A 16,072-nucleotide genomic window follows, 5' to 3' on the forward strand; every position below is an offset into this window, starting at 1 on the left:
CTTTGAATTCACAGTCCTCCTGCTTCAGCCTGCCCATCCTCTGGGATTATAGGTATGTGCCACCACGCCCACCACTGTTGGCCAATTTAATACATTCATACATACAGCCTCAATAGAAAATGTGTAACAGATAATAAAATTCAAGAAATCAGTGCCACATTGCTGGTGTTTAAATGGCAAATATATACATGTGTATTGAACCAAACCAGCTTATAAAGTATTCCCAAATAATATTTTATTTAAAATACCAAAAATACTTTCTATAACATCTCATTTTATCTTCACAATATCTGCTTGTAGTGTGCCACTAGAAACTAGTAAACTATAACACAAAGAATGAGATTCACTTGTTCAAGACCATTAAGTAATATTGCAGACTTCTATCTCAAATACACTAACCTACTCTCTGGTTTCCTTCTAAACATATGAATAAAGTTTTAGAAAGAGAAACATTGTTGGAATGAAAACCTGTGCTCAATGATATTTAAAAGCAATGAGATCATTCAAACCACCACAAAATGAATGGAAATGTAAAAGCTTGAGAGGGCTGTCACTAATAAGACAGAACTTGAAAATGCCCCTGTGTTTACTCATCCAAAAAACTGTGGCTAGTCTGAATGCATATTTCGAAATTATCAAAATGAAAAGAGACCATATATTTCAGGGAGCTGTACTAATGTAAACAGAAACATCTTCCTTAAAGCTGCCAGATTTTCCTTTTCCTTTAAACTGAGATAAGAGCACATATAGAATCTGAAATAACAGGGAACCCTTAATGAAAAATATAGGGGCTAAAATCCATTGAAAGAAAACTAGAAATCACATCTTACCTCCTTTTCCATAAAGTCGAACTCTGCTGCACAGGTATACAATAAAGTATCAAAATCCTTATAACTGAAGAATTTTGATGTTAATAAGTTGCCAATATGAGCCTATTAAGAAATAAAGTGAGGAACCATTACATTAAACTAATTATTGTCATAATGCACTTTAATCTTACAAGTATTTACAATAGTTTTTACTGCATTACAGAGCTCACTGTTCCCATACTAGACTTTTTTGTTGTCATTAAGTGCTATTCCCTCTCACAGCAGCCCTTTCTTTTGCTGATCAATGATAGCTCCAACACCATCCCACCTTCCACTCTCATCAATGTACCAAAGTCTTCTTACTGGGTTTTCCTGTCACTGTGCTAAACCTGGTGAAAGACAATGCACAGCTCGTCTTTGTTAGAGCCAACCAGGAAGTATGAGTTTTGAAACTCAGACAGACTTAAGTCCATCATACAGGAACCTAGGCTATAGAGTAAAGAAGGGAAAATATTAATTCTGAACTCTGGAAATGGGATTTAAAAGACTACATGAAGAAAATAAAATGGTAAGGTGTTGGAGTAAAAGTACCTTTTGACCAATAACCAACCCTCGTGTAATTCTTCACATTACCAAATGCACTCACTTACAACTGCCCACAAAAAGCAAGACAAGGGAGGTGGGATTATTTTCAATTTATAAATGAGAAAACTAGGGCTTGAAGACAAAACAATTGCCAAACTTCATTATTGTCTAAAATTGCCAACGTTCATTATTGTCTAAAAAAGCAAAGACAAAAGAAAAGAGGGGAAGTTATATCTAAGACACACCAAACCTAAAATTCACGTGACATCTACATGAAAGAGAGTGAGAATAGAAACTGAAGTGTGGTAGGAATGTGATGATGCACTGCAAAACACTCTGTCTGCTAAGGGAAGACATGTATGGTGATAGTTTAAGCAATCAGTAGGGAGGATATATGGCACCTAAAATAGCAAAAGAAAACAAATCCCAAATAAATGGAAGAAAAGGACCCTACTATTATGTTAACTGCCACACATGCAAAGAGATTAAATTCACTAATTAAAGGACAGATGCTCAAATTGGGATTAAGGAAATAAATCCACTCTTACGTTTTCTACAAAAGATATACTTAGAGATAGAAAAGTTGAAAACAGAGAATAGAAGAAGATAAATCAGATAAATTTGAAACAAAGAAATCTAGGTTTGTTATTATAATATCTCACAAAACTAAATTCAAGCAAAAATATGTAAAAAGAGACAATGAATAATATTATGAGCTAGTAAAATGAACAGCAAAGCAAAATTATACACATCATGAACATATTTGGAAATAACCATCTAGTCAAAATATATTAAAAAAACTGACAAAGCTGTAGGAAGAAACAGATAAGCTGATAGTATTCATTGGAAATGTTAAACCCTGCTCCCTAGAACAGAAAATGCTGACAAAATTAACATAAAATTTGAATAATATAATTAATAAGCTCATAAACACTACAGAATATGAACTTTACAAAGAGATCATACACATTTTCCTTTAACACTGTAAAAATTTTTAAATGTTCTTATACCATTTATTTAGCTGATTCCAAAATATTGATAATTTTTTTTCCTGATGATTAATGCAATAAAACTAGAAAATAACTAGGATGGCTTTTAAAATCATATCGTTTAGAAACCAAATAACATAAAATGTAATACTTTTTAGATTAAAGACAATCATGAAATGATCAATTTGTAAAATACACAAAAAATACCTACTTATAGTAAATTTTTAGCTTTAAACCATTTACCAGAAAATAAGGGCAGTGACAACAAAAAAAGGTAAGTTTTCGCTCAAGTTTGATCTCATTCATATGAGAATCTAAAAAATCTGTTATCACAGAAGTAGAAGAATGATTCCCAGAGGCTGCAGAGAACAGAAGGGAGAAGGGTGGTAGGAGAAATGTTTTATTGCATTACTGATCAGAAAACAGTAAAAGATAGGAGGAATGAATTCAGGAGATGTATTACAGCAAGGTGATTAGAGTTAATGACAGTTTATCATACTTTTGAAAAATGCAAATAGGGTGGATTTTAAGTGCTCTTATCACAAAAATGCTAATGATATAATAATGTATAGTGTATGTACATTTATATGTATATACTTAGACACATATATACATACACACACATATAAAATGGTTAAATCTAGTTATTTAACTAATATATATATATGCATACATATCAATATAAATATATATAATTCCAAAACATCAAGTTGAACATAATAAATACAATGTTATCTGTCACATTAGAAAATAAGAACTTGTAAATTTTCAAAAGTTAATAAATATGTAAGTGAACATTTCCCATATATGCACATATGCAAAAATTTCAGTAATTTTAAAATCTAATTATATTGAATAATGTTTTTAAAAAAGTTCAACTAAATTATCAAAGCTTACTCCATATGAATTAGAAAGTTTCCTAAAGATGTTGAAATTGAAGTGAAAAACATACTCATAAAGAAAACTCCCAGCCCTAAGGGCTTTCAATATTGAATTTTACCTAACACAAGGAAGAAATATCAATTCTATAGAAATTCTCTCTAAAAACAAGAGAACTAAATATATTCCCACAATTTTATGGGGTTATTACTCTAAAACCAAAACCAGACAAAATTATTATAAGAAAAGAAACTATTACTAATCATCATGAATATAGGCAAATTGTATAAAAATATGAGCCTAGAAAATCCAGCAATATATAAGAATAGCACAATGTGAGCAATTAAGGTTTATCCCAGGAATACAAGGCCAGATCAAACTCAAATATCAGTCAATGTGGGATTTTCAGACATGGAAGAGGTGAAAAAAAAAAACAGGTAAATACCCTCCCCCAAACAACATAAAATTGAACAAAATTGCCACTACCAATCATATCAGGTTCTAGAAATCAACCAAAAGGAAACAATCCACTGAGAATTATTCAGTGGTTTAAAAACACTCAAACTTTGGTAAGAACTGTAGGATGCTGCTTTCCTGCCTAGGCTGCCCCACTCACCATCAGTTCCACCACCACCTCCCCAGATCAGTCAGTGCAATGGTCCTACCAGGTAGAGCTGGTCAGGAAGAAACCAAAACTTCACCTGGAAGAAGCTGCATTGATTTGGGCACAGAGCAAAAACACACCTGAGTTCAGAGGTATTATCTGTAAAAGCAGTAAACTCAGTAAGAAATAAAAGGCAAAAGCCTTTCTTCCTGTCTGAGCCTAGGTTGCAATCCCAATGAGGTAAACAGAGGACTGTCAGACTAGTCAGAAATTCTACAGAAAGAAACAAAATAAGATAACCATCATGGCCACAGATAAAAGTTCTCATATCCCTGGAGGACTGGAAACCTGCATACATGCCCAGAGGAGATCCAAGAGACCCCTAACTCTCCTAGAGTCTTTGGCTGACAGGATGGAAAGTGACACACACATTCAGAAAAGACCCAAGAAGGCATGACAGGTAGGGAAAAATGGGACAGAAATGAGTTATTTGGCCAAATAGGCCTGAATGTGACCCTTTGAAAAATCTGCTTGCAAGTTAGCCACCTGGATTTTAGAAGAGTTCCCACTGCTATAACCAGTAAGAGTGACTTATTATACCTGGTGTATACTAATAATGTGGTTTATTTATTTATGAAAACCTACATTCCCTCTAGGAGTCTGGAATTTTGATATGTGGTAGGCAAGGATGCCAACATGACCATCCCCCAGTAAAATCCTTGGGCACTTAAGTCTCTATAGTTTCCCTGGTAGATAATATTTTATGCATTTTGTCACAACTCATTGCTGGAAAATCTAAGGGCATCCCATGTGACTCTGTTAGTAGGGAAATGTTAGAAGTTTCTACTTGGTTTCCTCCCCAACCCATGACTTGTGCCTTTTCCCCTTCACTATAATAAATAATTGTCATGAGTATGACTATATGCTGAGTCTTGTAGCGCTTCTTAGTAAGTATCAAGCTAGGAAACACTGCAACACACTCAAAAACAGTCTGCAGCACAGAGGTTCACACTTATGATCCCAGCAGCTCAGGAGGCTGAGGCAGGAGGATTGCAAGCTCAAAGCCTGCCTCAGCAACTTAATGAGACCCTGTCTCAAAAGAAAAAATAAGGGCTGGGGATGTGGCTCAATAGTTAAGTGCCCCAGGGTTCAATCCCTGCAACAATAATAATAAAAACAAAAACAAACAAACCAAAAAACCCAATCTGCACTCTGAATTTGCTCACCAACCCACACTCAGATCCATCAGTAAAGAACAAAAGATATACTGCTTCAAGATATCTGAGCTACAATTCTGATTACTGGTTGAACACTAATTTATACAGACAGGAGAGTGACATCTAGAAAGTCAGGCTAAAAAACAGTAAGAATAATAAAACAAAAACAAAAAACAGAAACATTCTACCACTGAACTATATACATCCCCAATCATTTTTCAAAATTTTATTTTGAGACAGGGTCTCACTGAGTATATACTTCAATGGTAGAATGTTTACCTAGCATGTTCAAGCCTCTGGGTTCAATCCCCAGTACTGGAAGGAAGGAAGGAAAGAACGAACAAACTTATAAATAAAAATAAAATAAAATATCCTGGTTTTGGAAAACTTAGTGAGACATGCAAATGAATAGAAAAGTCTGATACATATTCAGGAAAAAAATTCATCAATAAAAACTGACTCTGAGGGCTGGAGAGATAGCTCAGTTGGTAGAGTGTTTGCATCACATGCACAGGCCCTGGGTTCAATCCCCAGTGCCACCAAAAATAAATAAATAAATAAAAATCAGTGACTCTGAGAAGGCTCAGATATTATACTTAGCAGACAAAAACTTCAAAGTGGCAATTACAAACTACAAATATGTGAAATTTTAAAAATCACATTAAAAATTAAATTAAAACATTATGCTAATGACTCAGAAAATAGCAAATTTCAAGAGGAAATAGAAATTTTGATAAATGAAAACTCAGGGTTAAAATGTATAACTGAAATGGACACTTCACAGGATGGGCAGAACAGCCAGTGTCAAAAGGCAGTATAATCAATAAACTTAAAGACAGGTTAATAGAAATTATCCAATCTGAAAATTAGAAGTAAAGAGACTAAAGAAAAACAAACAAGCTGAGAGTAAGGTGTACGCCTATAATTTTAGCTACTTAGGTTACTGAGGCAGGAGGATTCCAGTTCAAAGCCAGCCTGGGCAACCTAGCAAGACCCCTTCTCAAAATAAAAAATAAAACATGGACTGGGGATGTAGCTAAGTGGTAGAGTGCTAAGACACACCCCAGTACCAAAGTAAGTAAATAAATAAATACTGGCAGACAGACAGAAAATAGAAGGGAAAAAAAAGAAAGAAAAATAAACAAAGCTTCAAAAACTGAATATTAAGCACATAAACATGTTAATGGAGACATTAAAAAATGAACAATGTTTGAAAAAATAATGACCAAAATCTTCCTAATTCAAATGAAAAATTAACTTATAGAAATTCAATAAACATCTAGAAAGATGAACAAAAGATCCACATTCAGACATATCATACTCAAACTTTTAAATGTGAAAGAGAAAATCTCGAAAGCAACAGCAGAAAAACAACTCATCATGTATAGGGGAAATACTGATTGACTGATATTATTTTATTAACTTCATTAATATTTATAAGATAATATTAATTGGCTTCTCATAAAAAAATGGAGGTCGGAGTTCTGAAAGAAAATAACTGTCAACCAATAATCTTATATACAGCAAAATGAGTCTTTAAAAATAAAGGTAAATAAAAACATCAGAAGAGGAAAAAAAAAAAAAAAAACCTGAGAGAATCCACTGCTATAGACCTGCCTGACTAGAATTAGTAAAGGAAATTCCACAGGCTAAAAGAAAATGAAATTGGCAGTAACTCATGTTCACAGCAAGAAATTTAGTACAATAAAAATGGCAAAAATGTGGATAAATACAAAAGGCAATATAAACACTTTTGTTCTTTCAATTTCTGCAAGACACAAGATCATATAATGCAATAATCATAACTATGTTGTTGGCACTTACATATAGATGATGTACATAATAGTTCATAAGAGGGGGGAGAAAGTGGAGATAAACTTGTGCAAAGGCACTATATAGTTTTCCTGAATTAAGTCAGTATTAGCCTAAAGTAGATTGTAATACATTAAGATACATATTATAATCCCTAGACCAACCATAGAAAAATAACTAATGAAGAGATACCTGCAACCATGTTCATTCATTGCAGCACTACTAACAACACCTCAGATATGGAAACAACTTAATTATACACTTAAGGGTGTGTGTGTATAAATGTGTATGTATGTATGTATACACAATGATAATAAATGACAATAGCAACAGTAATATAAAATAACAATGATAACAACAACTAATATTTATGAAGTACTGACCCCATGTTATTCTGCACAAAAACTTTATACTTATTGCCTGAGATCTCACAAGTAAAAACAGGACAATTAGGATTTAAACCTAGGTCTGTCTGACACCAGAGCTCATAAACTTAAAGGCTGCACTTTGCTGAAAAGAACAACTGGTTTACAAAGCAGAAGTTTTAAAGCCTCTAGAAAGTTACAAAACAGAAAACTTATCATTTTAATTTTTCTCATAGTCAAACATCAAAGCAAACAAAACCTCTATTAATAAGCCTAACTTAGACTAAATTACCTACAATGGTTTATAAATAGAGCATTCACAACATTGACCAGAAAACTCAAAGTGGGAGCAGTGAGGATCTCCAGTTGAGGCTCTGAAGATAGCATCTTTATCTGTTACAAAAGGGGATAATAAAAAAGTCAGAGGCTCCACAGACCTTAAAATCTGGGCTTTAATCTCTACTGTTTCCTTGCATTAAATATTTAAATATTTGTGATGTAGAAGATATAAAAAGATACAAAAGAATTATGCCAAGATTAATTCTGGAGAATAAAAACTATATACATAATTACATTTGCTTTCTATCATATTAAATAATAAAAAATGGGTGAATACACTTCACCTAGAATTAGGTTTAAATAGTGGCACTTTAATAACTCAAAAATTTCATTCTCAGCCTGTTTTGAGTCTTCTCACGTCTTTTAAGTTTAAGTGAAAACTTACATCATCTGCAATCCCAAAGATTCTAGATGTCAAATATTTGAGTATAATGGTTCCAAACAACCAAAGACATCCTTGGATAATCTACAAAATAAATGAATGAATAAATAAATAAATAATTTAAAAAGAAACAAAATGAACTTTGATGCTTCAAATTCTATAGCTTAAAGCTTTAAATGTCTCTAAAAGAAAATGCTGCAAAATGTATCTCAATTTTAAATAAAGCATGGTGCTCCAAAACGAGGGACTCTAGCTACAAGTGAAAATATATACTTACAATTTTATTAACAAAAATTAATATATTTTACTGGGGCTTTGTATGATTCTCCTTCTATGGAGATTACTTATACATGTGCCATTTCTCAAAAGAAATGTGGATAATAAAACTGGAACTTTTTACCTATCCCAGACTAATCTTAACTTGCTTCATGAAAAGGGCAATTTGGTACATTAATATTGAGTCTTAAAATATAACAAAACTGTAAGATATATTAAAGGTAAAACATAAAACTCAAAGGTCAAATGTTTTCTCTTATATGTAGAATCTAGAGTAAAATAAAGGAAAGGGGGAGGGAAGGAGAGGATAACATAAAGAACCAATCAAATATAAATTAATTCATGGGTGAAAGGAAGTCTAGTAGAGTAGAGGAAGGAGAATGGGAGAAGGGAGGGAGGACAGGAAGGAAAAAAGGAAAGAAAAGGGGAGATCATGAAATGAAATCTATTTCCATGCATATATGAGTTTGTCGGGATGAACCCAACTACTACTATTATAACCAGAAAACTCTAATAATAAAAAAAGTAAAACATAAAACCAAAATATTTTAAAGAAAAAAACATATGCATTAAAATAGACTGATTCTTACCCATAAACTAAGCTCAGACACATTTATTTTCACAAAATGTGGTTTCAATGCCAGCATTCCCTGAATAGAGAAAATAATAGTTAATAGAATTTCAAGAAACAAATAATTATTCTAAATAGACTCTCAAGCGTCTAAGATTCAGCACACTGTTGATTTTCCACATAGTATTACTATATACTCATTTCTGTAGTCAGTAATTTCAAAACATAGCCTTTATTATATCCAAAGATTAGGTCAGTTAGTAACTCTGCAAAATTGAAAACAGAATCACCAGATAGAAATTTCTAGGATTGTTTTTACATATCTGATTTACCTAAGAACCAAGAAGCAAGTAACAAATGCAGAATTTTAGGCAGCAGTCATATAGGAATAAGATTTTACTTAAACTAAAAATAACTGGCTCCTGGGAGCACAAATGTGATTTTACTGGATCAACTAAATACTTCTCTGACAAATCTAAAGTCTTTCCAAGTACATGAACTCCCAAAGTATATCACCTTTAGAGAACAAAACCTAATTGAAACTTGGCAAATATAATTAGATATCAAAACACATATATTTGAACCCAAATTAAGTCATTTCAGAAGTTTTCTGAGCATTTGAGAAAAGTGATACAATTCAGGTTTCAAAATCATTAAACACAACAATACACAGGCAAATATACATAAATATACTATATTCTATAACTGTTAGTATTATTTATATACCATGTAGAACGTACACATAAATCTGCTTAATTCATACCTAAGACAATGTCAGTGTCAAGCATCTAGCAGTGTACCTGACACAGTTGAAGCTCAAATGAACTCAAAAGAAATTTCTTACAAAATGAACTTAGATGAGATTGTATTCACATGCAATATTCAATTCAATGACTTCCCTGTACACAAGTACAAGGAATTATATATTTTATCTTAAGGAATAGCAACATTTGCTAACGTAGGCAGGTAATTTATAGAAGTGAGTATAGTATCACATTTCCTAATTATAGAGTATACTGATTTTAAGAACTAAACTCATTACTGCCAAAAGCACAACAACTCAGTTAATGACTTTTGTTGAAAACACTGCATAGAACATGCTATTGATTTTCCACATAGTATTACTATATTATATTACTATTTTTGTGGCTAAATACACTCAAGTCACACATCTAAAAAGGGTAGGAGCCCAGATTAGGAAGAGGAATATTTTTTGAAAAATGGGCTTTTTTATAATTATTATTTGTAAAATGGGATAAACATTAGGAGCTATAAATGTATTGATGGGTTCTAGTTTGTAAATAATTATTATTTGTACAATGGGATGAAGACATAGGAGGCTCCTAATTTGTTATGGGTTCTAGAAATCAAGAAAACCAAAATAATCTAAAGTAATTTAAATGATTACTCAAAAAGTAGAACATATTCCAATTAAGACAATGTAATATGCTTTTGTCTTCAAGAAACTGTCCTATACTAAAATGCATATATTTTAGATATAAGGAATAACTTAGGTTTGCAAAACACTGTAATAGTGAAACCCATGGGAAAAAAAGTCACAACTACCTCTGGAAGAGATGACTTCTTATTTAGAATGAAACTGAAAAAAAAAGAAAGGAAAAAAGAAAAGAAAAACAAACTTGTACCCTCATGGATCCCAAGCCAGTGATAAAGAAACTGATACCATTAAATTAAAAAACAGCCATGTACCAAGGAACACTTACCCAAATAATTACCAAAGAGGAAGCGTAATAGGATGTTAACAACATTGAGTTCCCAAACATCAAAACAAAACAAAGTGCAAGAGAAATCTGGAAAAACCCAAAAAAAATAAATAATTAATTCAGAGAATCACTGATTCTTCATTGTGAAAATTGCATATGCCCATGATAAGCAAAATTCAAACCATTCAAAAAGGAATATATAATAAAAACAGCACATCACACTGTGCACAATGGTTTTCATGCATTTTTCTGGCACTGAAATGAATAAATTCTATTTTACATTTTGTTTAAAAGCAACAATTGAGAATCTATTCATAAGGTAACTATGTTTTGCTTTTACTCTTACTATGTTTCAGAGAGTTTTACACATTAATCCAAGCCAATCTAGTTTATTCTGTTTAAGAATTGAGGAAAGAGCCAAGTGTGATGGCACATGCCTATAATATCAGTGACAGGAGGCTAAGGCAGAAGGATCGCAAGTTCAAGGTTAGTCTCAGCAATTTAGCAAAGCTCTAAGCAACTTATTAAGAACCTGTCTCAATAGTAAAATAAATTACAAATAAATAAATAAATAAAAAGGTCCGGGGAAGTGACTCAATGATTAAGCTCTCCTAGGTTCAATCCCTGGCACAAAAATAAATAAGTAAATAAAATTTTAGAAAATTTTGTATTCACTCTATAGATGTCCCACAATTTATTTAACTGGTCCTCTGATTATTGGCTTTCAGTTCTATTTTGTTTGTTTTTCCTATTACAAACATGCTATGATAAACATCTTTGAGTATACATTTTATGTGCAAAATACATTTGTAGACAAATTACCAGAAGTAGAATTGATGGATCAAGGATACACAAATCTGAAAAACAATACTGACAAATTGCTCTATCAAATGATTGTACCAATTTACAGCCCCATTAAGAGGATAAGAGATTTCCTGTAGATACATGCTCTGGCTCACATTATCTTATTTTGTCTTATTTTTTTAAAAAACTTTCCAACCTTATAAGGTAAAAAAGTTATGTCATTGTTTCATTTTCCTTTTTTAATGCTTTTTTTGGGAGGGGGTACTGAGAATGAACACTTTACATTTTAACACTGAAAGACATCCTTGGCCCTTTTCAATTTTTTTTTCTCCTAAAATTTTAAGACAGGTTCTCATTGGGTTTCTGAGGCTCTTTGTTAAGTTGCTGAGGTTGGCCTTGAACTTGCAACTTTCTTGCCTCAGCCACCTGAGTTGCTGGGATTATAGGTGTGCACCACTGTGCTGGCTTTCTCATTCTTGAAATAGTAGAAAAGATACAGCATCTTGTTCCTTATTCCCTGTTTATGTTGTTTTATGTGTGTGTGTTTGAATTGCTTATGTCTAGTGCAAGTGTTTCTCCAATCAACTTGCAAAGTTTAGGAAAATAATATACACTTATGGCCAAGAATCAAGCAAAACAATGCCAAGAAAATATAAGATAGCACTGAAAAAGGAAGCTCTAAATGTCTCAAGAAATATTGGGGTTGAAGTTAGTAAAATATACACTAACTTACTTAAAAAAAAACTGAAAATTATCTTAACCATTCACTGATCAGAATTGGCATATAGGCTTTTACTGAGATAAATGTCTCAGAGTCATTAAATATGAAAAACATAATTCTGGCTTTGTTTTCAAAATTATGAAAATTAAATCACATGATCTCAATTTCAATCACCAGTTGAAGCTTCCAGATGTAAAGCATCAAGTGCTTCAGGACCTGGACTAGAAAGTAAGACGATCAGAAGGAAGGAGTTGAATAGGGAGTATTGAAAGGGGAGAATGTTAATAACAGAGGAAAGAGCTCAGAACTGAAAAACAGGCTTTAAACAATTTGTTTTCCTAATTTCTCTTAGCAGTGTTTTGTTGTTTTGATTGTATGGTCAGGATTCTAACAGTAGCATTGGAGAGAAGTGATTATACTCTGGACATATTTGGAAGCTAGAACTAATAGTTGGATGTAGGATATACAGGAAGAGGAGAAAGGGAGAAAAGCTTTTGGCTTGAGCAAATAGAGGTGAAACTTTGTCCATAAAAAGAGGGAAAATATTTTGCGAGAAATAGAGCTTATTAGAAAAACAAAACAAAAAAAACTCAGAGGATTGGTGTAGACAGGTATTATGTGTAAGGTGTAAACTGATTTTTGTGTATCAACTTTGTATCCTGATTCTTTGCCAAATCAAGGTATAAAAAGAAACAGAAGGCATTAAAATTGGAATGAAAGCAGTAACATTATCTCTATTTACAAATAACTGTATTTAATATGGAAAGAATTCTAAAGGCTGCACAAAAATATTGTTAAAAATTCAGCAAAGTATCAGGGTACAAAGTCAACACACAAAAATCAGTTGAATTTCTGTACACTAACATTGAACAATCTGAAAAGAAAATTTAGAAAATAATTATTTTATAAAAATGCTATCAAAAAGAATAAGATACTCAGTAATTAACTTGACTTAGGAGGTACAAGATTTATAAAATGAAAGGTACCAAACAATGCTGAAATAAATTCAGAAGACAGAAATAATGGAAAGACATCCCATGTTCATGGATTAGAAGACAGTATTATTAAAATGTTGGGAGAAAATATTTGCAATTATATATATGATAAGGGTTAATATCCAGAAAATGCAACACACACACATATACATACACAGACACACACACACAAATCTATTCAAAAACAAGCAAAGGACAGAAAAATGTATAAGTTACCAAGAAGCCCATAAAAAGTTGCTCAATATAACTAATTATCAGGAAAATGTAAACCAAAACCAAAATCAGAGTACTGCATATAAGAAGCTTACTGAGAACAAATAAAAACACTAGCCAACCAACAATTCTTTTTATATCTGACAGAGAAGTGAGATCACAGGGCAAATGAAGGCCAAAAGGGGAGAGACAGACAGGTAAATACAGAAAATCACAAAAAAATCACAGTGGAGCAGGAAACCATGAATAGACCTCTTTTGGGAACCAGTGCAGAGGCAGGAAAACCCAAACGATAATTGATGAGTGCTGGAGGCTCAGTATGGCCAACTTTGCAAGTTAAAAACTCTAGTGAACCCAGTCATGGGGAGGGCCTACAGTTTTGTTTTATTTCCAAGAGCTCTACTGCTTCTTCACAATGACTATCAGAGGAAAATCCCTTTGTGTTTATGACAGAGGAAACGGGAAAAGCTCCACTTTGAGCATCTCATTCATAGAAAGAAACTAAAACAATTCTCTCCACTCACTTCCAAAAGCAGAGGAAATATTTCCTAACTCATTTTATGAGGCCAATATTACTCTGAAACTAAATCAGAAAATAACATTACAAGAAAACTATAGGCCGGTATCTCATGAATACAGATGCAAAAACTTCAACAAAATATAAGCAAATTGAATCAAACAATACACATAAAGAATCATACAACATAACCAAATAAAATGTATCCCAGGTATACAAGGATGGTTCAACATTCAAAGACCAATTAACATACTACTTTATATCCATCAATGGGTTTAAGAAGAAAACTTACATGACCAATCAATGCATGCAAAAAAAAAAAATTATCTGACAAACTTCAATACCCATTTATCATAAAAACTCAGTAAACCAGGAATAGAAGGAAACTTCCTCAACTTAATAAAGAAAATTAAAAGAATTACAGCTAGCACATACTTAATGGTGAAACTGAAAGCTTTCCTACCAAGATCAGGAATAAGGCAAAGAGGTTCCTACCCACTACTGCTTTTCAATATCATACTAAAAACCCAAGATAATTCAGTAAGAAAAGGAATAAAAGGTATAAAACTTGGGAAGAAATAAAATTGTATTTGCAGATGACATGATTATTCAACATAAACAACAAAATCAATATTCAAAAGAATCAACAATGAACTACTAGAACTAGTAAGGGAATAATGCAAGGTTGCAGGATACAGGTTATTGTACAAAAGTAAACTGTTCTCCATATGCCAGCAATGAACAAAGTAGAATTGAAATTAATAACACAAAAAGTTAAAAAGTGTAAATATCCAACAAAATATGCAAAAGATCTGTACAAGGAAAACTATAGAACACTGATGAAAAATATAAAATTAAAGTTAAGTAGATGCAAAGATATTCCATATTTATTGACAGGAAGACACAATATTGTCAAGATGTCAGTTCTATCCAACTAGAGCTATATATTCAACAGAACCACAGTCATTATTGTAGCAAGTTATTTTACAAATATTAACAAACTGATTCTAAAGATATATGGTTATGCAAAAAAACTCAGAAGAACCAACACAATATATAGAAAAATTATATATATTTATAAAACTCAGAAGACTGACACTACTTGATTAAGCTTAGTATAAAGCTAGACAGTGTCAGTGTCAGATTGGTGAAAGAACAGACAAAAGAACGACTAGACAAACAGACATCAATAGAACAAAGTATACAGTCTAGAAAAAGACTCACATGAATAAGTCAACAGATCTTTGACAAAGGAGCGAAGATAATAAAATGGAGCAAAAACAGTATTTTCAACATATAGTGCTGGAACAAGCAGATATCTACATACCAACTATATATCTATCTAAACATAGGCCTTAAACCCTTCACAAAAACTAATTCAAAATGAACCACAGATCTAAATGTACATCACAAAACTGTAAAACTCCTAGAAGTTAACAGAGGAAGACACCTAGATGACCTTAGATACAGTTATGAATTCTTAGATACAATATCAAAAATATATTCCAGAAAAAGAAATAATTAATGAAATTAACTGCATTAAAATAAAAAAAAAATTCTTTACTCTGAGAAAGTCAATGTAAAGAGAATGAGAAGATAAGCCATAAAATGGAAGAAAATATTCGGAAGAGACATAATCTGATAAAAGACTGTTAACCAAAATATACAAAGAATTCTTAAAACTCAACAATAATAAACAACCCAATTAAAAAATGGCCAAAGACCTTAACAGATACCACACCAAATAAGATACAGAAATGGAAAATAAGCATATAAAAAGATGTTCATCCAAACTGAAACAACAATACCATATACATCTATTAGAATGGCTCAAATCCAAATTCTAACACCACCAAATACTTGCAAGGATGTGGAGCAATAGGAATTCTCACTTGTTGATAGTGACAATGTAAAATGGTATGGCTATATTGGAAGACAGTTGGGCAATTTCCTAAAAAACTAAATATACTCTTAAGAAACAATCCAACAATTACTTTCTTTGGCATCTACCCAAATGAATTATAACTCTATGTCTACATAAAAACCTGCAGGCAAATGTTTACTAAAGCTTTAGTCATAACTGCCAAAACATGGGATTAACCAAGATGTCCTTCAGGAGGAGAATGGATAAACAGTGATGCATCCACATAATCAAAATGCTATTCAGCACCATGAAGAAATGAGCTATCAAAACGTGGAGGAAACTTAACTGCATTTTACTAAGTGAAAGAAGCCAATCTGAAAATCTATACACTGTGTGATTCTGAATA

General features: G+C 32.3%; 1 protein-coding gene across 2 annotated transcripts in view; it reads right to left on the reverse strand.

Annotated features, from left to right (window-relative positions):
* Dpy19l1 (dpy-19 like C-mannosyltransferase 1) overlaps nucleotides 1-16,072 on the reverse strand; it is a 99,263-nt gene that overhangs the window by 19,514 nt on the left and 63,677 nt on the right. For both annotated transcript variants that reach the window (XM_071613998.1, XM_071613995.1), the window contains exons 11-14: nucleotides 10,553-10,639; nucleotides 8,848-8,907; nucleotides 7,985-8,065; nucleotides 831-932 (exon numbers count right to left, since the gene is read on the reverse strand). In XM_071613998.1, the coding sequence (XP_071470099.1) occupies nucleotides 831-932; nucleotides 7,985-8,065; nucleotides 8,848-8,907; nucleotides 10,553-10,639 (330 nt within the window). The remainder of the gene's footprint in view (nucleotides 1-830; nucleotides 933-7,984; nucleotides 8,066-8,847; nucleotides 8,908-10,552; nucleotides 10,640-16,072) is intronic.

The sequence above is a fragment of the Marmota flaviventris genome, chromosome 1, assembly GCF_047511675.1.
Source record: "Marmota flaviventris isolate mMarFla1 chromosome 1, mMarFla1.hap1, whole genome shotgun sequence".
NCBI classification, from domain to species: domain Eukaryota; kingdom Metazoa; phylum Chordata; class Mammalia; order Rodentia; family Sciuridae; genus Marmota; species Marmota flaviventris.